This window comes from Taeniopygia guttata, chromosome Z (assembly GCF_048771995.1).
Source record: "Taeniopygia guttata chromosome Z, bTaeGut7.mat, whole genome shotgun sequence".
NCBI classification, from domain to species: Eukaryota; Metazoa; Chordata; class Aves; order Passeriformes; family Estrildidae; genus Taeniopygia; species Taeniopygia guttata.
The window spans coordinates 56,973,008-56,997,113 of record NC_133063.1 but is presented as its reverse complement, the minus strand read 5'-3'; the positions used below and the strand labels follow the sequence as shown (position 1 = coordinate 56,997,113).

At 38.5% G+C, this 24,106-nt stretch overlaps 1 protein-coding gene and 1 long non-coding RNA gene across 3 annotated transcripts in view; one reads left to right on the top strand and one right to left on the bottom strand.

Moving 5' to 3' along the window:
- The window catches only part of LOC121468141 (uncharacterized), a 231,237-nt gene that overhangs the window by 5,973 nt on the left and 201,158 nt on the right, over positions 1–24,106 (bottom strand). The gene's annotated exons all lie outside the window — the stretch shown is intronic.
- On the top strand, positions 2,380–22,833 carry DEPDC1B (DEP domain containing 1B). Its single transcript, XM_072922400.1, has 11 exons — positions 2,380–2,518; positions 3,021–3,286; positions 7,154–7,289; positions 9,463–9,590; positions 11,730–11,860; positions 12,831–12,878; positions 13,331–13,471; positions 16,955–17,121; positions 18,623–18,799; positions 19,451–19,636; positions 19,952–22,833. The coding sequence occupies exons 1-11, from the start codon at positions 2,471–2,473 to the stop codon at positions 20,111–20,113; spliced, it is 1,590 nt and encodes a 529-aa protein (XP_072778501.1). The 5' UTR covers positions 2,380–2,470; the 3' UTR covers positions 20,114–22,833.

Below are 24,106 nucleotides of genomic sequence, written 5' to 3'. Positions count from 1 at the left end.
AACACTTTCATTCTACTGACAGTTATGGTGCATTGTAAATGCTAAAGGAACGTAAACTTTAGGTTGCACGAGTTACAAATGTTTTCTTTTGAAATTGCATCAAGTCTTTTAAAGCAAATAAATAATTTATATTTTATCTATTCACTATTTAATCCCCTGAGAGCTGTCAGCTCTCATGGCAGCTTGAAAGTAGGTCTCAGAAAGTATTGGGATCACTTGAGATTTAAATTGTAATCCCTGAATTTTAGATGGTTGATCCTTGAATCATCAGTGTTCAGTTCCCAGCAGTACATGTGGAGAGGTGCTCTATCACATGGCCCTAAACAGCTGCGGTGTTGATCAGGGACCACACCTCTTTTTGGTGGGAAATGCAGTCCATCACTGATTCAAAGTCTCAAATCCAGCCAGTTCTGGCCTGTATGTATGTCCCTGGCCTCCAGTGTTAGGGGGGGTTTTCCTTAAGGACAGAGACCTACTGCTGTTTTTTCAAATAGCAGGAAAGAATTTGCCAGTTTTATGTGTGATTTATTTTTTAATGCATATATGTATATAAAATATTACATAAGTACTGATGAAGGAAGTGGGACAATTTGGTTTTTTTAGGCCTTCTTGAGCCTGTGCATTCAAATGTGTTTGGGAAATGCAAGCCTCTTGAGGGAAAGGCTGTAATTGCTAGTCTGTAGTGAAAACTGGATAATAGTACCCTCTGCTTCTTGTGCAAGGAAGGAGGCATTACTCTGTAGCCTTGCAGATGATTTCTGTGCTGGTAGGGAAAGTCCTAGTTCTGGTCTCTGATTTTGCAATCATACCTCCTTCCCTGCCCATAAATATAGATGGATAAATGCATCCTGCAGGTGGGCGTGAAGAGACAGGTACTTGTTTGTTGGCTTGGGAGCTATATCTGCAACTGAATTTTCAAACTCATGAGGGCTTAAATAGGAGCTGAGACTATGCACAGTCAAAACTAAGGAGTGCTGCATGTGGGCAGGGACTAAACAGAAAGGAGCCAGGAAAACTTCTGCAGTTGTACACTAGCCAAAGGGATCCAGCGTCAGTTGTTTGAGATTAAGAACTAATAAGCAGGGGCAGAAACTGGAGATGTTAATCATTCTGTGGGCTGTCAGCAAGTGCCGTGTCAGATTCCCACTGCATAATATCTTGCACAGTGGTTTAGTCTTCTGGGAGCTACAAAGCATTTGGAGAGAGAGCATGCAGTGTTCCACAGTGAGTTGAATGGATGCAGCCTAAGAGGATGCATATAGTGTCACTGTGCCAATGACATAAGCTCAAAACACATTCTGTCCTCCTACATACAATGTGAGAATCGCACACATTTTATCTGAACCTAAAAACTGTGCATCTCACATACTTAAATGTATATTTTGAGTGGGGCTAGAAAGAAGGGTCTAACAGTCAGCTAAGTCAGCCATGTTACGGTGAATGTTTACTGACAGTGAGGGGAATGAGGCTAAAATTTTGTTTTCCTTAGACTTGGTGGGAAAGCAACACTGGTGTTACCAGCCATTCCTCTCCTGTGAGAGTCCGAAAAATTGACAGAGATAGCTCATCTGTAATAGGTATCAGAGGAGTTTCAGTTACATCCCTGACCACGCAGAATAGGCAACTTGGTATCAAAATCTCCTACCTTAAAATGGAGGTTTCTTATTTACTTTCCAAATCACCCTTTCTTTAAAATACTCATAAAAGGCTAATATCCAATGAGCTCTGTGGCACTGGCATCAACCCATCTTCTGTAGGAATAATATCAAATATAATTGCAAGTAATTATCATCCCACACACTGCCTGAATCAAAACAAAATTCTTTAACAAAGAAACATGGAAAATTGATGGTTTGGAGGGGTTTTTTATGTTGATTTTTTTTTTTTTCAATTAATGCTAAGGCTGTGTTCTGTTTATTGGGGCAGCAATTCACCGGCCAGTGTTTTCCTGACATGGTTTAACTTCTTGCCACACACAGAATCGCCAAATGGGCTAGGCCGGAGGAGACTACAGCAGGTCACAGGCCAGCCCACCTACAGGAGAGTAGGGCCATGCCAGAGCACAGGGCACAAGACTGAGTGCAGATGGTTCTGGAAGCATGAGGTTGGCTCCAGAACGTCTCTGGGAAATCTGGTCCAGCGCACAGTACCCATACAGCAAAGAAGTTCCTCCTCATGTTCACGGGGAATTTCCAGCGCATCAGCTTTCCGGCCGCTGTCTCCGGCCCTGCCGCGGGGCACCGCCCCCGGCAGGTGGTGCCCCACGGGACTCCCGCCCCGCCGCTGGGGCCGGCCCCGCCCCGCTCGCTGCCCGGGCCGCGCCCACAGCGCCGACCGGCCCGCGCCCCGCCCTACCCGCCCGGCCCCGCCCCGCCAATCAGGCGCGGCGCGGCCCGTCACGTGCGGCGCGCCGCCGCCCAATGGGCGAAGGCGGCGGCGGCCGGCCGGATTCAAACGCGGCGCGGAGCCCATGGAGCCGCGGCTGGTGGGGCCCGGCCCGTACCGCGCCACCCGCCTGGTGAGTGCCCCCGCCGCCCGCCCGAGCCTCTGCCCCGCCCGAGCCTCTGCCCCGCCCGAGCCTCTGCCCCGCCGCCCGCCCGAGCCTCTGCCCCGCCCGAGCCTCTGCCCCGCCGCCCGCCCGAGCCTCTGCCCCGCCGCCCTCGGGCCCGCCGGTGCCCGCCGGTGCTCCCAGGCCCCGTCTCTGCGGCGCGGGCGCGCCCGGGGCTAGCGCGGGGCAGAGCCCGGCCGGGCGGAGCCTTTTGTCCCGGTAAAACCTAAGGGAGGCTAGAGCCGTATCGCTAGGTCCGCAGATAGCATGGGACTCTAAATATTTCAGCCTCCTAAACCTGGTGTTTGTTTTTGGGTCTCGACAGTTGAAATCCTGCGCTTAGGTTTCGATGTTCTTGTGAACGCAGACGGTGAAAAAGGGGTGTAGTTCCGCTTACAGACCTGGCTGGGTTCTGGCCGCAGGAGGACCTGGGGGAAGAGCACCCGTGACGATTTGCTTTGCTCTTTCCCAGTGGAACGAGATAATCGAGCTCTTCCGTGCTGGAATGCCCCTGCGGAAGCATCGCTGTCGTTTCAAGAGCTACGAGCGTTGCTTCAAAGCCTCGGAGGCAGTCGAATGTTTGCATGAGCTACTTGGCTCTAACCAAAACTTTGGCCCGGAAGTGACTCGCGATCAAACGGTCAAGCTGCTTAAAAAATTCCTGAAAAATCATGTAATCGAAGATATTAAAGGAAGGTGGGGCAAAGAGGACTTTGAAGACGATGGACATTTATATCGGTAAGCCTGTATACGCTGATTTAAAAAAAAAATTGTTTTTCGGGAAACCGGGTATAATAACTCTTGTTGATGTCTTACAAGTATTTTTGTGGAATGCCTCTGAAAAGGTGTTGATGTCTTTTCCTTTTGAAGACTAATTTCTTCGTAACAGGTAGCTGCCGTGTCTTAATGTTTGACTTCAGTTTTCCTGTCTTTTTTGAAATATTTTTGAAAGTCACTTCCATTCAGTTACATTCTTTGAATATCAACAAAAGCTTTTGCATCTTTCACATGGTATTGAGTTCTTATTTCTGATGGCAGACATCAGGTTTCTTGGTGCTGGAAAAGTATATATTAAGACGCAAAGGTGGAAGTGAGAATGCCATTGGTCATCCAGCGCTGGTTGTTGTCCTTCACACCCCAACCCCCTGACTATTTTGGTTTATGTCTCCACTTCTTCTGAGAGAAGGGAAAGGCATTCTGAATCTAAGATATTTATGATGTAACCTTTTTTTATACTCCTTGGTTTTTAGATGGACAAGGGATAAAGCTTTATTTACTTATCCTCAAGTGTGGTTGCTTACTTATCCCTGTGGAGCAACTCAGCTGATGGTTTGTTAACAGAGGAGAAGAAATTTCTTTGTAATAAAAGCTTAGCATTACTGGACTGGATTCTTTGACCTCTTGTGACGTCAGTTAAAGTTTCAATGGACAGAAGTTGCAGATTCTGAATTTGTGCCATCCTGTTTGGTGCAGAGATATTATAAAGATAACCATTCAAGTCTAGATTTGTAACTTTTATTATGGTGAGCCTTCTTTTGAGGAAATGGGAGTTCTCATCATGCAAAGCATTAGGGAAAATAGGCTAGCAATAAGTTTATGCTTCTACTTAGTATAGCTATGATTATATATTCAAATTTTACATATTCATTTAAAAGTAATGATTTCTCAATATTCTCTTTGGGGAAATAGAACTGAATTCCCATTTGATATGTATTAAGTAAATTTTTAATTTTGCTCTATTGATCTTTTTATTTCTGGGCATTAATTCTTGTCAAAAGATTTAATATGAGGTTTGATAACAGCTGGTGTTATTCTGTATTTCTTTGATTTTATTTTGCTGTGTTTGTGTGGCTGTGGGGTTTTTTGTATATTTTACATTAGCATGAGTATAATATATTAAAATTATTTTGTTCTTTTATTTATTTGTATTTTCTGTCGTGACTTTACTGACCTGCAGGCTGTGGAAGTTGGCTGGGTGAAATATTTCTGTTCTTCTTATTTTCTCTGTGTTCTGCCTACTGATCTGCTATTGGACAATGGAACTGTTATATATTTTATTGTGATGTTCTTTCTTCCTCCTCCCACTGAAAAAATGATTAAGTTAGTAACTGAACTTTTTCCAGTTAAACATGCATACCTTTCTTGAACTGGAGTCAGCTTTTTCCTCACTGGGCTTGGTGCACAAATAAGCTATATACATTACTCATGGTTTTAAGTATTAAAACACGCTTCTCTCCTATTTAAGTAGCTAAACGTTGGTTTTCCAGCCTATTTTAGTCATGTATTCAATGTCCTGGCAGCTCCCTCTGCTGGGTTTTCCAAATGCTACACATAAAATACGGGTTTTTTTCTCCTCACAGTGCTGATGGAGGTAGTGGTACCAGTCAATTCTACGGACAATGCTTACTTTGGAAATACTTACATGCTTCATACCTTCTGTATAAATTTATGTGTTAGCATGCTGTAAAAGCACCCTGTGGTACACAGTTGTGTCACTCTTCACATGTAAGTGCAGCTGCCTACTCTTGTTCACCCACAGAATATGCAAAAGAAATATTGCCAGAAGTTGGATCGTGTAGGAATATGTGGCAAATATTATACATGAAGATGAGATCTAATGTGAGTCCTAAAAATAACGAAGACTTCTTAGTGTGTCCTGACTTACTTGCTCAGCTGAGTCTACAATAATGAATGAGAAGTTACAGTTTTTGAAGCTATTGGGCTTTATACTTTTTTTTTTTTGTAGAATCTGAGATATTGTATTAAAAGTAAAAGGTTTAGCACTCTTGCAATGATAGCAATATTTTTGGAATTTAGCAGTAATACTTGTTATATCATGGACATCACTGTTAGTTGACCTTGTTCCGTATCCTTTGTTCTGCATCCTTTGTTCTGCACACAAACAGGTATCTCTAGTTCCTCTTTCTATAAACTCCCCAAACAAGTGTTGCTGGCTATAACCAATTCTGATCTTAATATGTCAGCCTTGGACTGCTTCTCAGTCCTTCACTTTGAGTGACATTAATCCTTCTCCATCTAGATCTTGCTGTAATGCTACCTGAGAAAGGGGAATGCACCTTGTTTTTCTGCCCATGAGAATTTGTTGTTTTACTGATTGGTTGCAAATCAGGGCAGCAAATGACACAAACCTAAAAATTGTGAAGAACTGGAGAAGAAACAGGAAACTACTGAGAATAGTGTAAGCCAAAGGAAAAAGGCTGCAGATATGTGCGTATATTCTATTTTAACATTAAACTCTTAAATAATGAATATCTGAAAAATGGTTGAGAACACTCAACAGCTGAACATCTAGTCTGGCTTACCATTAAAAAACAGAGTAAATCTTGCAAGATTACAGTGAGATGCTTGCTGCTGGTTCTGAGGGTTTGTCTGGCGGAAGTGATATCTCTGTGTTGCAGCTGGGATGTTGAACAGCACTGTGGAATATGCTCAGTGTGTGTGGTCAAAACTACCAATGTGTTTAACCATTCGATGTAACAGTACTGCACTAACCAAACTGCAGAACAAATCTAAATGAAAAACTTATTAAATGTTTGAAGTGCCTTTAGAGGATGGGGTGACATTTTGGAGAAATTTGAGGATTTCTCAAGCATTTTTTCTGGTAGGATACATACATGTGCTCTCCAGCACTATTCAAGCTCTTGTTGCAAAATCACAGATATATCTGTCCCTTTCATTCTGATTTAAAAGAGTTAATGAGGCTTAAGCAGTTCCTTAAAGCATCAGTAATCTCAGCATATAAAACCTGGGAGTAAAAGTAGACAGGATTGGATCTTGGCCAGTCTGAAAAGATGTTCCCATCTAACTGGTTTGTCTTTCTGATATGCTGTCATTAGTTCCTTTGTACATGCTCTGACCTAAGCTTAGCAATAATTTGATGCTGGTCAACCTGGATAGTTTGTTTTCCTTCTTTTCTACAAGGGCTGGTTTAGGGCTTATTTCTGCTAATTTCTTCAAGGCACTTGAAATGCCTTAAGAAGTCATATAGTTACCTGCAAAACCAGCTGGAAAAAAGAACTGCAGGATATGATCCAGAAAAGAACTGCAGGATATGATCTTCGCATAGAAAGCATGTAAACACAGGAGAACCTGGTAATGTGGGCAAAACTTTGTGTGGACACTTGCATGCACTCTAACTAAATCTGAGTGTTAGTCATGTGACTTAGCTATGTAGCTTTGCTTTAGGAAATGCATGCTAACAAAGCACTTGACATGGGGGAAAACATCCCCACGGCTTTTTCAGCTGAATCAACATCTTCTAGTGAAGACCTATGTCACAGTCTATCCAAAGACAGCTAGTGCTACATGAGATGCACTGGGATATCAGACATTCACCCAAGGCTCAGCTATGCTGTGGGAGGTGCAAAGGACGTGAACTGTTTTGGAGCAGCAGCTGGAGGGCAAACAAGACACTCCATGATGTTTTACATATCACGTAACACCAGTCTACAGAGAACTTATTTGGGCTGTGAATGTCCAAAGCATTTGTTGTATTTTTGCATGTGAAGGCTGACTACAGTTTTGCATTGGTAAATGGGGATTAGATTGGCATTCAGAGACTTAAAAATTTTTCTCTAATTGTAGATTTCCTCCTTCCTCACCGCTGAAGTCATATCCAAAGAAACCTTCATGTGGAAAGGAAGTAATTAAATTCCCAGACTGGAATGAACCGAGGGCTGGCCCTTCTCAAGAACACATCCCAGTGAAATCCGTCTCAATGGTGAGGCACTGACTTTTATTTCCCCAGACAAAAGCATATTTGGAAATTAAAACTGAACTGATGATTGCTATGCTCTGTCACAAAATACTTGCTTATAAAATTAAATGCTAAATACTTTCCTTCTAAACTTTTGTGAAGTTAAGTTTTTCTTACAATTTGGTGGAGAAGTAAGATTTTACTGTTCTTTGTGCTACACATTGCAATGTCCTGAGCAATCCGAGTTCTGCATGGGTGTATTTTCCCATATTTCATTCCAGTTTGCTCAAATTCCAATAGGGCATTATATTACCAGGCAAAATAGTCACACTGTAACTATTATTTGGACACTTCGCGTATCAGCATATATACACTTATTACAACCTTCCTAGCTGCTATAAGGCTGTTACTGACTCAATTTTCTTTTCCATAAGGAATATGTTTTGGGTAAGGAGAAGTGGTCCTGATCTTTCAGCTATCCCTTGTAAGCTTGGAAAATCATCTTGCCTCATACTTATCTGAATTGATCCAGCCTTTGTAAAGTTGTTGAAAAAACTTGCTTTTATTAGTAAACCAAAATTGTATCAATTCTGTTCACCAGGACATAGTAAAAGACGAGGCTTCTGGAGTTGTGTATATTCTAAGCTCTTTCTTCAGTGTATCTTATATGTGTGTGTTCTCATAATTTGTGAACAGAGGATCTCTTTGATGATTTTTGCCTTTTTATTACTATCCTTTAGAACAGGACTCTGGCCTTAGATTTCTTGATAAACCATAGTCTATTTGGAAAAGTAGCTCCTACCATTTTGCTGGACATCTAAATGTTCTGAATGAATGGTTATTCCATATTTACAATCCATTTATGTGCATATGAAGTGTACTCTTCATGTACAGCAAGCATCTGAAGACGAAAAACGTGGTCCTTAGAGCTTGAATAGTAGGTAGAAGAAAAGATGGTGCCAAAGACAGGAAAAGAGAATAGAGTATTTTAGTTACTGAGCAGGTATCTGTTGAAGGTGTAATATATTACAGCCTCCAGCTGTGCTCTAAATTTCCATCCAAGCATCCTGGCCTGACAAGAATTAATAAAAGTCTGCCTCTGCATCTGACTCAGGTGCAACGGCACAGAGTTTGGCTTAGCTGAAAATCTCTTCCATTGGCAGTTTGGATTAATGCAGTGGATTGTAAGTGAGGCAAAGCTATAAGCTTCTTTCTGCTGCCTTTTTTATAATTAGGGCTAGCTTCTGCTGGAATGCTGAAGTAGACAGCATAAAATGGTGGTACCTTGGATTGCTTCAGCACCAATCTAAGCACTTAGTGGCTGTGTGTGGATTGATGAGCTCTAGTCTGTGTCATGAAACACTGATGTGAAAGACCAATCCCTTAATTTCACAGGGTGCTATTTGCTTCCAAATAGCTCTAGTCTAGTCTGCAATGGAATGACAGACAATTAGTACTTGTAGTATTTAAGTGCATTCCTGGAATGCATTTTGTGGTTTTGTTGTAAGGAATTTTTTTAACGTGCTTTAGCACTGTTCTGTAGTGTAAACTGGAATGGTTAGCAGTTTTGCCTTGAGAAGAATGCTGCTGATACAAGCTGCAATGTATGTCCACCCATAGATACCTTGATGACAATGTTCAAGGATCAAGCTTGGGTGTGAAGATTACATAAAGGATAGTGGTCTTCTGCATTCTCAGATTTACTTTACACTTCAATAATGGTGGACTAGATCTGATGAGTGCCTTCAGATGTAGTGATTTGTTTTTACTTTATTTATGTATAGAACCTATTATTTGACTTAATGTTTAGTTATTTTAGTATATGCTGAAAAAGGATTATTTTTTTCTAATTCTCCAGTAACTTTTCCATAAACAGATATTTAATCTTAAAATTGTAGATGAACTGATTTTAATCATGGATAGGACCTGAACATAGGATTAAAGGCCATTGACTCCTGAACTTTAATAGCTATTCTGACTCATAATTTTTCAACTTTGGACAAGTTATGGAATTGAGAAATATGTGTGTGTAAGATTGAGAAAATGTTTCATTTCTCTTAAATACAAATACTTAACTTTGCATCATGAAGACTTCACTGGAATTTAAGAACACTTGCAATTCTGTAGTATATATGTTTTATGCTGTTTAACACTTGAAAAGCAACTAGTTAATGAAGAGAGTTTTTTCTGATTTCAGAACTCCGAGATGTGGTACAAGCGACACAGCATAGCTATCGGGGAAGTACCGGCATGCAAACTTGTGTTCCGCAGAGAGCTAACACAAGCAAATATAGAAGAGATATGGAAATCCATGACTTTATCACGGTGAGTATACTTATGAGTCATTTGCTGTTATAGTAAAACCGCGTAGTAGGTAATAGTCTTGTCTGTCTTCTCTGGTAACACTTGTAGTTTCGCCCACTCGCTTTTCATCATTGCCTTCAAAGCCATAGTGTCTAGACTAACTCTACCACTTGTTATTTGGCTAACAAATTCAGCAAATAAAGTCTGCAAAAAAAACTTTACTATGCTTAGTACCTTTTGACTTTTGCATGTTGTGTTCTAGAAGTCTGTTGTGTGGGTTTTGTCTTGTTTAATCATTTTTTTTCTCTGTCTCTTTTTCTTGTTGCTAGGAAATAAAAGCACTTATGTAGAAGTGCTATGAAACCTTTCAATGGCAAGTACAATACTTTGTATGAGAAAAATGGCATAGCTAATTGAGTGCTCAAGCTTTGAGATTCAGATATTCTTTACTATATTCAAATGGAATCTCCTATGCAAAATTAAAGTGATTGCTTTGGACTATTTCTGCACAGGAAAAAATAATATGCACTAGCTGATATTACAGCATAGTTGAGGTCTTACTAATGATGACTTTAGTGTAAGTCTAGCACATTATCTGCATGTAATGCACTCAGTGTTGAGGTGAGCAGTTTTGGTGAAAGCATGAAGGGCAACAGAGGGCTTTAGTGCATGTATATTCCTGGGTTTCCTGAACCAAGATAACTACAGGGGACTCAAGAGACCCTCTGCTAGCCTGGAGCTCACATGGCAGAGCTGATAGGACCTGGGCAAATGAGAGCAAGGGCAGTGGTGGCCAAACCCCTCCTTCACATAAAGTCTGCTATAGAGCTCTAGAAATCAAAGGACAAGGGTGGGCAAACAAGGTTGGCACAACAGATAGTATGGAAGGATGCTGAAACCCTGACAGCTTGATCAGGGAGCAGTAGCATTCACATGACAGAAAATCCGGGACTCTTTGAGGTTGGTACTTGACATGGGGACTCCCACGGCTCTGGGTTGGAAAGGTATGACTGTGAGAATGTGGAGACTCATAGCTGACCCTGGATTTGTTTGAAACTTTCTGTTCCAGCTGAATGTGCTTAAAGCTATGAAGCCCAATGGTATTCATCCCAGGGTACTGAAAGAGCTGTATGAAATTATTGTAGGATCTCTCTCCACTTTTTTTTTTTTTCATTTATCTTGGGATTCTGGAGAGGTGCTTGTTGTCTGGAAGCTGGCAAATATTTTCTCAATTTTAAGAAAGCAAAGAACAAAGACCTTTGTTCAGTGACAGATTAAGACCTTCAGTGCCCATTAAATTATTCTGGGAGTTAATAATAAAATATTTGAGAGACGCACAGTCAGTGATCATAGCCAGCACAGTTTCAGAAGGGGAAAATACTGGTTAGGGCAAAAAGCTGTACAGTCACCAAAAGTTTTGAGAAAGCTGAGGGGTGCCCTCAACTGAACAGTGATAGGACACAAGGAGATGGAATCAAGCAGCTGGGGAACATGATGGCAGTGCTTTCAGTTATATGATATAGTTTTAGGTATTAAAATTCCTAAACCTTTTCTAGGTACTAAAACAAAACTTTTTTAGGGCTATGAAGATCGTGAAGGGTCTAGAGAGGAATGACTGAGGTCTCCTGGCTTCTTTAACTTAGAGAAGAGGAGGCTGAGGGGACATTGCAGTGCAATCTGTGATGGGAACTGGAGGAGAATACACTGGTCTCTTTCCTGTTGTGGCCAGTGACAGGACTGCGGGAGTGGCCTGAAGTTATCAGGGGAGGTTTAGACTGGATATTAGGAAAATGGTCCTCATCCAGGGGGGTGGTTGGGCACTGGAACAGGCTCCCCAGCAAAGTGGTCACTGACCCTAAGCATGACAGGGTTCAAGAGGTGTTTGGACAGTGGTCTCAGGCATGTGGTATAATTTTTGTGGTTGTACTGTGCAGAGCCAGGGATCTTTATGGATCCCTTCCAGTTTAGGATCTTCTGTAAATCTAGGCTGTTCTGTGAGAAGCAGGACTTGTGCAGAATGGTCCTTGTGGCTGTCATCCAGCTGGAGATATTCTCTATGAAATGAAAGTCTCTGTTATTTTCAAATTGTATCCTAATACTTCATGTTTGCATTTTCCAGATTAGATGGTGTATGAACTGTGTGTTTATGTATTTTTGCAGATTACAAAAGGTGTTGGGTTTGGATTCTCTGGATGAAGTGTTAGACACAAAACTTGTGAATGCAAAACATATAGTTCAAAATGTATATAATGTCAATAAGCAAGGCATTGTCACTTTAGAGGACAAATCAAGTGAGTATTTTAGAAATTTTCATTTACTTTTTTTTATATTGTAATCTACTTTGTAGAAACTAGTTTTTGCAATGCTATTGTTTTTAAAATGCTATTGTTCTTTTCTGGTATCGCAATAGTAAGAGTCAGGGTTTATTCTATATTTGCTCTCTTAAACAAATCCTGGCTTTAGCAGGGTTGAAAAATGAACGTAAGACAGCAGCAACTTTTTACCATTTATAAATATAGGGATATTAATCACTTCGAGGTAACTTTCTTGGTCCTATCCTTTTAATTACCTGGAGTGTTTACATGAAGAAAAAATGTATTAAAAATTGCAAGAGAGCCAAAATGTACATTGAGAGAGTTTTGAGCTTTCAGTCAATGTGTTTTGAAGATAGTACCATGTTTAAAACTGTTTTTCATCTCAGAGGAAAAATAAAGCACCTTTACTGCTCTAATATATCACAGTATTATTGCCACCATGTTTTTCATATGACTTGTAGAGAAATTTAAATGACATTGAAACCTGGTTTGGCTGTGAATAAAACTGCCATCAGAGCACTTGGACCATCTCAGAATATTAACTTCTTCCTTGCAGAAATGGCAGAACTGAATGTATGAGTGCTTTTCATTATCTTTGGTACAAAGTAAACACTTCATTGTATAGTACTGGGGAAGGCTATATATGAATTATATAGTCTGTTTTGGGTTTGTTTTTTTTTTTTTTGAGTAGGTTAAAAATTTGTGATATTTCCTGTTTTGCTACTTGAGCTGCAAGGGCAGAATGCATAACTGTATGATAGTAGTGGAGGTACTGAAGTATAGATGTAATTCAAGCTTGATCCTACATTAAGGTATAGCCTGCCTTTGGAGTCACTTGATTTACTACAGAGGAGGAACACATCAAAGTGTTTTCAGCTTTGCTTTTGTCCAACAGTTGATTTTTTTTTCTTTTTTGTCCCTTAATTTCTGTTTCTTTCCTGCACAGAGGAACTACCTCATTGGATATTATCCGCAATGAAATGTCTAGCAAATTGTAAGTAAATTCAAAAGGGGGAAAAAGATCCCACAAACAACTCACCCCGAAAAATAATAAATAGAACTGACTGTGTCTTCACCACTTTATTAAGTCCTGTTTATATTCACTTTCAGTCTTTTTATGATTATTTTATAAAAGAAAGTTGGAAAAGACCTGTCAGCGTGTATTTTCCTTCCAGTGTAGCTTATTTAAATAAATTATATAAACATTTAAGTATTCTATTAGTGTTTTTCCTCTGCTTTGTGTCTTCACTAGACCAATTGGGAATAGACTGGTCCAGTAGTAGATCAATAAAATTTCACTTATTTTGAAGAATCTTTTTTTTTTCTTTTTCCTCTAATGATCCATTTTAATGGGATGGTTTAGAAAACACTGATCTGCTTGGTGGCTGAAAAGCAGTGTTCTCTCTCTTTTGCTTCTTTCTGTTTTGTTCTTTTTGTTCTTTGTAGGGCCCAGTTGTTCAGATGTGAAGCAGCCTACGTACTCAGGCTTTGAAAGAGATGTCTTCAAAACTATAGTGGACTACTTTGGCCAGATGAAAGAACCTCTTCTCACATTTCATTTTTTTGATATTTTTGTTAGTGTGTTAGGTAAGTAGTTTGGAATCTAATGAAATAAAAATTCTCTAATTTCCTGGAATTATTTTACCTTACTTAAATACTATCACAGATAAATTCTTTAGGACCCGTCCTTTCCATTCCGCATGGAGAACAGTTTAATATTTAAATTCATTTCATACCATATGGTGGTTTTATTTTTGTATTTTTGATCACATTAGTTCAAAAGTCTTTTATTGCTTGTCTTTATAATATTAAAGGCCCCTGTTCATTGCTTAGCATCCAACAGACAGATTTTAACAGATTTTTCTTTTTTTACAAGTGCTTAAATGTTTTAAAAACTCTCATAGGCTTTTAGAAATTGCTTGACTGAAGTCTAGATTAGAAAGGATTAGGGCTTAAGCATAGTCTTTAACCCTGGAAATATGCTATTTGAAGGGAATTGAAATATTATGTTGCTTTAATTTAGAAATGACATTAAGTAATGTAGTGTATAAAAAAAGCTATGTTTTAGTTATTAACTAGAACTTTCCAGGGGTTCACACTATATTGAAATTGGCAATTCTGATGTTATAGATGGCTTAGTGAAAGACAGTAAAGAGGAAAATATTTGATTACATTTTATGTAATCAAATTTGAGAAAGAACAATTGAGTTGAAAAGTAAATCCACTTTGTAGCATGTTAGTTTCTTGAGCTTCTTTCTGTGTGAACAACACTATTTCTAGTAAACTATTGAGATGAGAAAGGAATCCAGAATGACACTTTTGTTTCAGATGTTCAGTATATATGCTTTGTGAGTTGTCCATCTTGCTTCATATGGAATATAATTCAATTTTCTGATTTCTTTTTCTTAGAGAACTCTTGTTGATATCTTTAAAACTTACTCTTCTGCTTTCATACTGTTTGCTTTTCCATTTTTTTTTTTCACATCTTTTAGATTTTACTACTTTAATTTCACAGTATTTCGTAAATGTAAATTTAGAAGAAATATTTCATGCCAATATGTATGTGGAAGCAATGAAAATTGTACAATGTTTCAAGAAATCAAACATTAATTTTGTGGTCTCTTTATAAAAAAGTGAAGTGTTGATAAGGAATCATTCCTTACTCTGCTAAACATATGCATTAATATGCTTGCCAAATCTTCCTTTGAAATTAGAAAACACTTTACTATGAAAATTAACTTCAGTGTTTTACCCCTCTCCTTGGAATGCCTTACCTACTCCACGCTTCTTTTTCAATAAGAAACAGTTTCCATGTCTTACACCATGGAGTTGACCAAAATGGTGGATGAGGGGATAACAGTGGGTACTGTTTATGTTCAGAGCAATATAGCTTTCAACACTAGTGTTCCATCCTTCTTGACAACCTGAGGAAGCACAGGCTGGATAGGTGGCTAGTGAGGGAAACTCAGAAATCGATTAAATGGCTGGGCTCAGAGGGCTGTGATCTGTGGCACAAAGTCTGGATGCATGTCAGCCTGGGAGCACCCCAGGCTGGTAGTGTAGCCAGTAACGATTAACACTTTGTTAATGACCAGGATGGTGGCACGTTCTGTCCTAAACATGGACACAATACCCTAAACAAGCGTGCAAAAATCTAAAATGGGGAAGAGTAGCTTGTGCAGCAGAGGGTTGTAGTACCATGCAGGGTGACCTTGACTGGCTGCAGAAATGGGTAAACAGGAATCTTAAAAAGTTCAGAAAAGGAGAAATGTCAAGTCCTCTCCTGGTGAAGAATAATCCCATACACTAGTAAATGCTGAGGGTGACTGGTTTGAAAGCAGCTTTGCTGAGAAGGACTTGGAAGTCCTGGTGGGCATTAATGTGACCATGAGCCAGCAGTATGTCCTTGAGTCAAAGAATATCAGCAGCATCCATAACTGCATAAAGTGAGTTGCTGGTAGGTCAAGAGAGATATTTCCTCAGCGCTAGTCAGGGTGTCCAGTGAAACAAATCAAAAATTATTAAAGTCTTGGAACGTGTGTCATATGGGAAGAGACTGATAACAGGGACTGTTTAGTCTGGAGAGGAGAAGGCTCAGGGAGAATCTAAGTAGTCTGTATAAAAGATTGATATGGGAGGAATAAAGAAGAGGAAGGAGGCAGACTTCTATTGGTGATACCCAATGACAGGGCAAGAGTCAATGGGCAAGAACAGAAGTACAGGAAACCTCATTTTCATGAAGAATGTAGCATTTTAATTGGAAGGTGATCAAACAGTGGAAGTAGTTCCACACGTTGGGCGCCAGCTGTAGTTTTCCCCCTCTCCACGCAGCCCCCAGAAGAATCCGGCTAGCTCAGAGATAAGGGGCTGTGGGGGGAGGAATTTCAGGAGAGGGAAAAATATTCAAAAGAGGCTCTTACCCCAGGGTGTTGGTACAGCTCTCTTTATTCTGTGGTGTCCATGGGAGAGTGGGGCAAAAGAGGAAGAACAGGAGATCTCAGGGGTCTATACAGGTTTTGGACAGGGTGGGCTTTCCTGGCTCTCCACCAACCCCTTTGGGGCAGGAAGGAGGATCCAGGGGTTATCTTGATCAGAGTCACAGGGTCCCGGGGAAGGGGGGTACAGGGTGCCCATGAGCTCACTGTAACAGTAGTTTACAAGAGAGGCTGTGAAAGGTCTGTCTTTGGAGCTATTCAAAACCTGTGAGGACATAGTCCGGGGCACCTTCCTGTAGATGAACCTGTTAAGCATGTGAAGAGGTCTATATTATCTCCAGAGAGCTCTTCCAACTTCTATAGTCATATGGGAAAAAAAAAAAAGGCTCAGTTTTCTTCTTTGTTCCTTTTCTAACAGAAATTACTGGTAGATTTCAGTTATGTAAATATTTTGTTTTCTGACTTTTGTTCTGATACTAGTGCTGTTTAGACAAAATCATAATAGATGCTTCCTTGGTTGAGCCTTATGAACCTAAAATATGATGATATTTTGGTGATTTTCCATAGGTGCCTAAATTACCATCACTTTCTACTGTGCCTATCCAGTCTTCAAATATCTCTACCATGCTTGCTGGAGTATTTTATCAAGAGTCTGTAAGCAGAGTTAGGCACAGATTTAATGTCCATAGGTGTGAGGCACATGTTGGTATTGTCATAGTGTCGCTGATGCATAAGAACACTTTCTTTTCCTCTAACTTTTGCCACAGACTTAACATTTTGTGTAACGTGGTTGCTATATCTATTCATACCATTTGGTTGTGTTTAGTGCTGAGGTAATAAAAGAGCAAAGGATGAAACAAAAAGTTGTAATTTTTTGTGTAATATTTAGAGTTATTGGTTATGGCTATCAATGTCTTCCAGTGCATCAGAAGAAAATCTTCTAAAAACTTAAACAAGTCCTAGTAGTCCAATTCTAGTGATATCTTTCTAGTCTCATTGGGGAGTAGAGATCTAAGGCAATCTTGAATGAGTAAGGAGGGAATTTTGGGAGTTAGGTACAGAAATACTATGTTAAATATTCTGGAAATATATAACTGAGAAATGCTCCCCAACCTTCTGATCTCATATAAACCAGGACTGCTGCAAAAACCCAGCAAGGCTGTAGAAGCACTTCAGCTATCTTGTCTCCTACTGCCACCAGAAAATAGGAAAAGACTACAGCTATTGGTGAGAATGATGGCAAGAATTTGTCTAAACCAGGATTTGCCGCGTCTTTCTGAATCAGTGAGGACCAGAACTTTGGTATGTGTAAGTGTAAGGTAAAAGGTCTGGACAGACTTTTAGAGCAGGACAGGTTAGAGATTCTTACTGGATAGTTCAAACAAAATACAGTTTGCTTGTTTAAGGAACTGGTTTGTCTGTCCCAGCTGTTTGGAAAGCTAATTTGAATTTGAATAAAGTGGGATTTCATGGTGACTTGTGAGCACACAAAGACCTTGCTCAGAATTTAGGGGTTTCCTTACCTTTCAAAGTCAAATCACCACTGATTTCACTATAGAGTAGAAATATCCACAAACAAACAAACAACCCCCCCAAAACAAACAAGCAAAATCAACCAAAAAAAAAAAAAAAAAAAAAGCAGATGAGGTCTGTAGCATTCTTTATCACTGCAGACAGTGTGAATGAAAAAGTGCCTGTTTCAGTCACAGCTCAAAATATGGAGCCGAATGTTCTGATTGACCTGTTTTCAGCCATTCAAAAAAATTAAAATCCCAACTGTTTATTTCAGTACTTCTTTTTTTTTTTTTTTTTTTTTGTCACACACAGAAGTCTCTTAAAGTAAGCTCCAGTTTTTGCTAATTCTTCTGTTGGAGCATATACTGTGCTATCACTACACTGATGTTTGCAACAACACCTTATTACAAAGTTATGAGGCATAACTATTCTGACTAGCTAACAACATGTATTTATTTTGGTTAATTTAAAAGTCTTTGAAAATTAAGTGCAATGAAAAACTAAGCTGCAGAGCCATTCTGTAAAAATTCTGTAGCAGCATGCACAAATCTAAATGTGCTCCACAGCAATTAAGTTTTTAGTGAACTTTGAATAGGATTTGATTAAACTAATTTTTTACTGCCAAGGTTATAATTTAATTAACTGTAAGTGGTCTTTCATTACTATTATTGTTGTAATTGAAATGTTGTTTTTAGAAGTGAATTCTTACAGTCTGAATGTTTTGTACTAAGTTTTAATTCAGCAATGTAATGTATGGTACATGACAGAAATCTTTATTACCTTCTGTGATTTTAATGTTACAAGTGGCTGGTGCACAAACAGAAACTCTTGTAACTGAATGCTTGAGCATAAGACTACCTGAAGTTAACTGGACCTGAAATTGGATTTGATGTTTTCAGAATAGTGGTTTCAAGTTTACCCTCTGGTGCCCAATTCCTATTAAATTTCAATGTTATTTAAAAAAAAATCTCTAAATACAGATGCCCTCTTTAAATAGCCATGTAAAGTGGCTATTTGACAGTCTTGAGAATAAAGTGGAATTCATTCATTCTATATCTAAATTCAGGAGTGGATTATCTGTATGAGGCAGGAGCAATCTTCAGTGCACTCACATAATGTCACCGTACATAATACATTTAAAAAAAATATTTGTATGTTTGAAGTACAGTAAGTATTATGATGTTAAAATATTTATTCTAAAAGATCACTTTTAAAATGTAGCCTGATTCTCTACTCCTCACTCCCAAACAGAAAAATACATAATAATGGTGTGGGTTTTTTCCCTCAGATGGTTCAGGTGTTTTCCCGTTGTATTCTCTGCTCAAAGGATGAAATAGACTTGGATGAGCTTCTTTCTGCTAAACTAGTATCTTTTCTCATGGATAATTATCAAGAGATCTTAAGTGTTCCTTCTGCTTTAAAGTCTTCCATAGAGGATCATCTTGTACATCTCCAGAGAGTCCAAGTAAGTATCTAATGAAAAAAACCCTTATGTCTCTCTGTTTCTAGATTGAATTTACCCTTTGTTCTCTGAAGAGCAACAATTCTTAAAAGACTTTTTTTTTTGTCTCTGTTAGCTTTTGAGAGCTAGACTACAGATATTCAACCATAACTATGTGTTTAAATGAAACTAAACAAATATTGAATTTGTTTAGAGACAAGAACTCTTAAATATGTTTTCCTATTTGTCAGCACTGTCTTCCCATGATATGGGCAAGCTATGTGATAGTGAAGAAAACAGAATTATTATAATGTGTTTCCATTAATATTCTGACTTTTTTTTTTCTTTAGAACCATCCTTACTTGCTCAGTTTTTTCATCTTTGTTTCCTGATACCATATTTTGTTTTTGTTCAAAGATGAAACATTTTGTCAATTTTTTCTATTTTCTACTAGAAAAGTAAACTTATTTGAAGAGCTGAATAGGCTTCTTATGTGTCATGTTTTTTGACTTACTGCAGCTCACTCAATTAGGGCTGGAGATAAAAATTATAGTTTAGGGTCTCTATTCAGTATTTCCTCTACTTAATGTCTTGTGGTGGTCAATAGATAAAGCCAATTTATGTAAGTGTTTTTCAGAAAACATAGCTATTCTTTTTTTTTTACTGTATCTTCAGATAAAATATGCTGGGACTGATAGTGATGCAACACTTCCTCCTCCATCATTTTGTCACCAAATCACTACTGGTGAATTTGAATACCAAAGGACAACTGGCTCTCAAGAACCACTGGCAGCTTTGTTGGAAGAAATTGTAATGAACAAAGAAATATCTGTGAAAGATAAAAAGAAGAAGCTCAAGCAAGTAAATAAAAATTTCTCCACAGTTTCTAATTTTAATTTGAAAAGATTTATCATGTTTTAGACATGTATTCTTCTAGAAAAATACTGAAATTGAAAACAGTGGCTACATATGGGGATTTCAAGATTTATAATAATTTAGAACAAATATGCTGTGATGAATCAACCCAAATCAGAAATACTGCCTAATTTTCTATATAGCAGTGTACAAAGTCCATTAGCGATACAATTTCCTTGCTCCAGAAATGCAAACTTCACTTTAACAGTTTATTGTACATGTTTAAACACATTCTTAATTTGAATTAATGTACTTTTCTAGTTTCAGAAATCTTACCCTGAAGTGTACAGAGTACGATTTCCTAGCCCTGAAACTGAAGCGATGCTATTTCCTGAAAAAACTAAACAGAAACCACCAATACTGATGTGGGCCTTAAAAAAGCCTTTTCAACCATTTCACAGAACCAGAAGCTTTCGGATGTAAATGGTTTGAAATATATCAGCAAACGAACAGAGACACGGTGTATTGTCAATGGATCTCATGCAAAAGGAGCCTGAGCCGCACGTGGTTACTCAAAAAAGCTACTGGGGATACTGCTAAGATCATAAAAAATGTTGAAAGAAGGGGAGAGTATTGAGGTTGTAGTAATGTGAACCATTATCAGTATTTTTATAAGGCATTATTTTTTAAAATGTCTGTTACTTTAAAACAACCAACAAAAAACAGTAACAAAAAACCTAAACAAACAAACCCACCACACACTCAAGGGGATTATTCTATATATGGGTGATAATGTACTTTTGCTGTGGTTTGGTTTGACTATCATTTTAAGGCCTAAATGTATTTGTGTGTAATGTATTCTTTGTAACTAATCAACAGCTGTTTTTCCTCCCTGAAAATGAGTGTCTTGCATAAACTAGGCTGTATTTGTGCACGTATAGTGTGAGGAATTAACTTACTGTACATGCTTGAGTAAGTATGAAACACTGGATTTTGCTTTGCTTTTTGTGAGAGACTGTAGTATTAAAAGTTAACAATGCAACCGATCGGCTGTTTGCACCCCTCAACCACAGGGGAAGGGGAGTGTTTTTGGGTATGTGGTTATGCAACTTCTAGGTCTGCCCAGGTCCAGAGGGGATGAGCACCTATCACCAGAGGATGACCATGACAAACCCACCTTTGTGTAGCAGCAAACTGGGATTTGAGACAGATAAGGGGAAACACCTCCAGAAGCAGATCCTGCAATGTGGGATGCTGGTTTTTATCATGCCAATTTCCTCACTTATGCAACTGGCTCAAGTAGAAAATTCTCTCCCATCCTGAGAGAGATACAGGGACATTCACACCTAGCCTGAGGGTGGTCATCCCTTCTGTTAAGGCAGAACTGGCTCACTACATGGCATGACAAACATGGGTTGTGTCTTTTCCTCCAGACTCATTTCTTGGGCCTGCCACTAGAGGACTGCACATGATCCACTGTGTTAAAAGAGACATGGTAAAACTGAGAAGCACCTGGGCATTCCCAGCTGAACCTGTTGAACCCATTGGACTTTGGGTTTCAAGGATTTCCCCTGGACCTTATGGATCAAAACTGTAACTGTTACTTCAACCACTAGACAGCTAAATTGCAACAATCAGTTGTCATAGGGTGGTGATATCTTTTCACTATCTGTTCTTATCCTTTCTTTTTATTTTCCTTGTATATTTTCTCAGGTGTAATAATTTTACTTTTATATTGCTATATTTCTATAGCTACTAACCAAATCTGCTACATACTTTCTTTCTATTTTAACCAAATTATTCCAAAATTATCTATCTATCTCATTCATTCACTGTCTAGTGAATTCACTAGTCTGCCCTGAGAGATCTACTAAAAAGAACATTAGTTAACCTGCCTCAGGGGCATGTGGTAACACTGCTGACCCTAACATGGCAGATTTATTTTGGAAAAGTAATTCTTAATTTTCTGATTCATATGTGCATAACAGGTTGAATGAACTTCCTTTGAAATTCCATTAACTTTATGTAATACTGACCTATTCTGATAGGCAACGCAGTCTTTTCCCCCTATTTTCATACTGCATATTGTACAGAGCTGGGGGTTTGACAATATTTTCTCAGAAAATTTTAAAGCCTTGAGATTCCTCTAAAAATGGAACTCAAATATTGAAGTGGCATTGTACATGCATTTATTGGTTTGATTCATTTTGCATTATGAAATCTAGTACACCTATAACCTGTTATAACCTGTACATATTATACAGTTGAATCTGAGACTACTTTTTATCTATTATAGCATTGTTCTTTTCCTCTATATACCTAGAGCCGCAATTTCATGCTATTCATTCGAGATTTGAAAAAGGGCATTTCATAGCCTATTGAATGTCAGGGTAGTCTATGCTGGAGAGAAGACACCTGACATCTCAAGAAATTTCTGACATTTTAGTAGAAAATGTAATGCAATATTGACAGCATTTGTACCTTGCTAACTTCCTAACCAATAATAAGATTATAAATATAATAATAAGTTAATAAGTTTCATTATGTACATTACAATGTGGTTGCTTTAATAAGCCTGGGTTATTTCTTAGGCAGTGTGATATTGAACAGTATGTGTTTTCATGGTCTGTTCTCACAGACATACTTGGACTTCATATCAATAATATTGAGCAAATTTGATACAGAAAGATACACTTTTCAAATATTAAGGAAATATAAATATTTCTTTAAAAAATGGTCTGAAGGCATTTCTAACCTTCTATTCTAGGTCTTCAAGAGTGATAAAATCTTAGATGTGTCATAGTGTTCTGTATATGTTTACATGCTGTCATACTTTGACTGTAACTAGACTACTCACATATATTTTGTTACTTCACTAATCCATGAAGTATAATAATGAGTAAGGCTGGTTGGAAGCAAGTCTTGCATAAAAATGGAAGCCCATCCTAAGGGATCTCTGCCATCACTTCCTAAATTGTGGAGAAGTTGAAGCCAACCTATCTGCCCTTTGAAATAATCTTACTGCCTGCTAATAAGCCTTCTGCTGTGCTGTTGAAATTTTCTCTATTATCCCTTTTAAAAAATATGTAGCCTTCCTGGGTCTATTTTAAACAACAATTAAAGTTTACCAATTAGTTTTCATTATGAGAAGTTGAAGATGAGACATATGTTTCTATGAATTGATCATGCTTTTGTTTCAGAGATCTGAAAAAAAAAAAACCCAAAAAAGTCCATTTGCTCACAATTTCCAAGGCTGTGAAAAATACAAAGTATCTTTGAAAACCTTGAAGGAACTGTAGGGAGGGAATTTTATTTCAGATCATAATCTCAGACTGAATTTTAACTGTTCTCCTGTCTTGGGAAACACTTCAGAAAAGCTTCTTTCAATAACAGAAGATATGTGAGTATGGCTCCTTATTACAGCTGAACCAAGTGCAAATATTGATGAATAGGGTAGGAACACAAAAGTAAGGTTAGCTAAGTAAACTTGCCTATTCCTTTCAGGGTGCAGCTTAGGAAAAGTAAGCTTGAAACCTAATTCAGGGAAGACTCTAAGCTTGGTAAAATATCTCAGAAAAATAGAGATTCTCTAACCCTAAACTGTAGGCAATAATGAATTCATGAAAATAGTAGTGTTTACTTTTGATACTAACTTTCTCAGGAATTTAACACTTCTGTGTTAAAGCCCTGTGATGCCTTGATATTAGCAAGACTGAGCATCATGGCCTCCCCAGGTTTATTTCCCTTGAACCATGAGGCCTACAAGCCAAACTTTATTTTGCTTCTCCTAGTGACGGTTCTGAAGACCCTCACTAACACTAAGGGTTTTCAGAGGACTAGCTGACATTCTTTTAAAGCACATCAGGAGGAAGACTCAATAAAGGCTGACGTTGCTGCTTTTTTGGCCTGGTTAAATCTATGTTTGTCATCTAAGTGGAGCATCTGATGTAATCTTGCATATAAGTAGGAGCTAATTCTTGTTAAATTTGGATAATATTTAACTTTGTAGTACTGAAACTCCTAATGTAATGCCACTAGTCAAGGTAGTATTAGACTTTTTGAGAAAGACCTTTCAGCAGAAACATTGTATAGGAGGGTTTTTTTGTGTGTGGTTTTGTTTTGGGTCTTTTGTTTTCTTTTGTTGTTTGGTTTTTGCAAGGGTTTTTTTGGTTGATTGGTTTGGGGTTTTTTGCTGTGTTCTTTGACCCCTGCAGAGCAATCTTTTTTCCCTCACTTTCTACTCCACCTTGAGTATAACATCTATCCTGACCTACTGGTTATTAGTGACACATCTGTGACAGTTTTGTTCCAGCACTTCCTTAAAAAGGAAATTATGGTATTTATCTTCCTTTCTTGAGAGGGGAGCCAAGCCTTCATTTAACATTGTCTTTGTCCTTACACAAACACAGCTTTTTGCAGCTCCTAAATTAAAAATCAGCCATCTGCAAAACCCTTTAGTCTAGTCCTGTGCTTTTA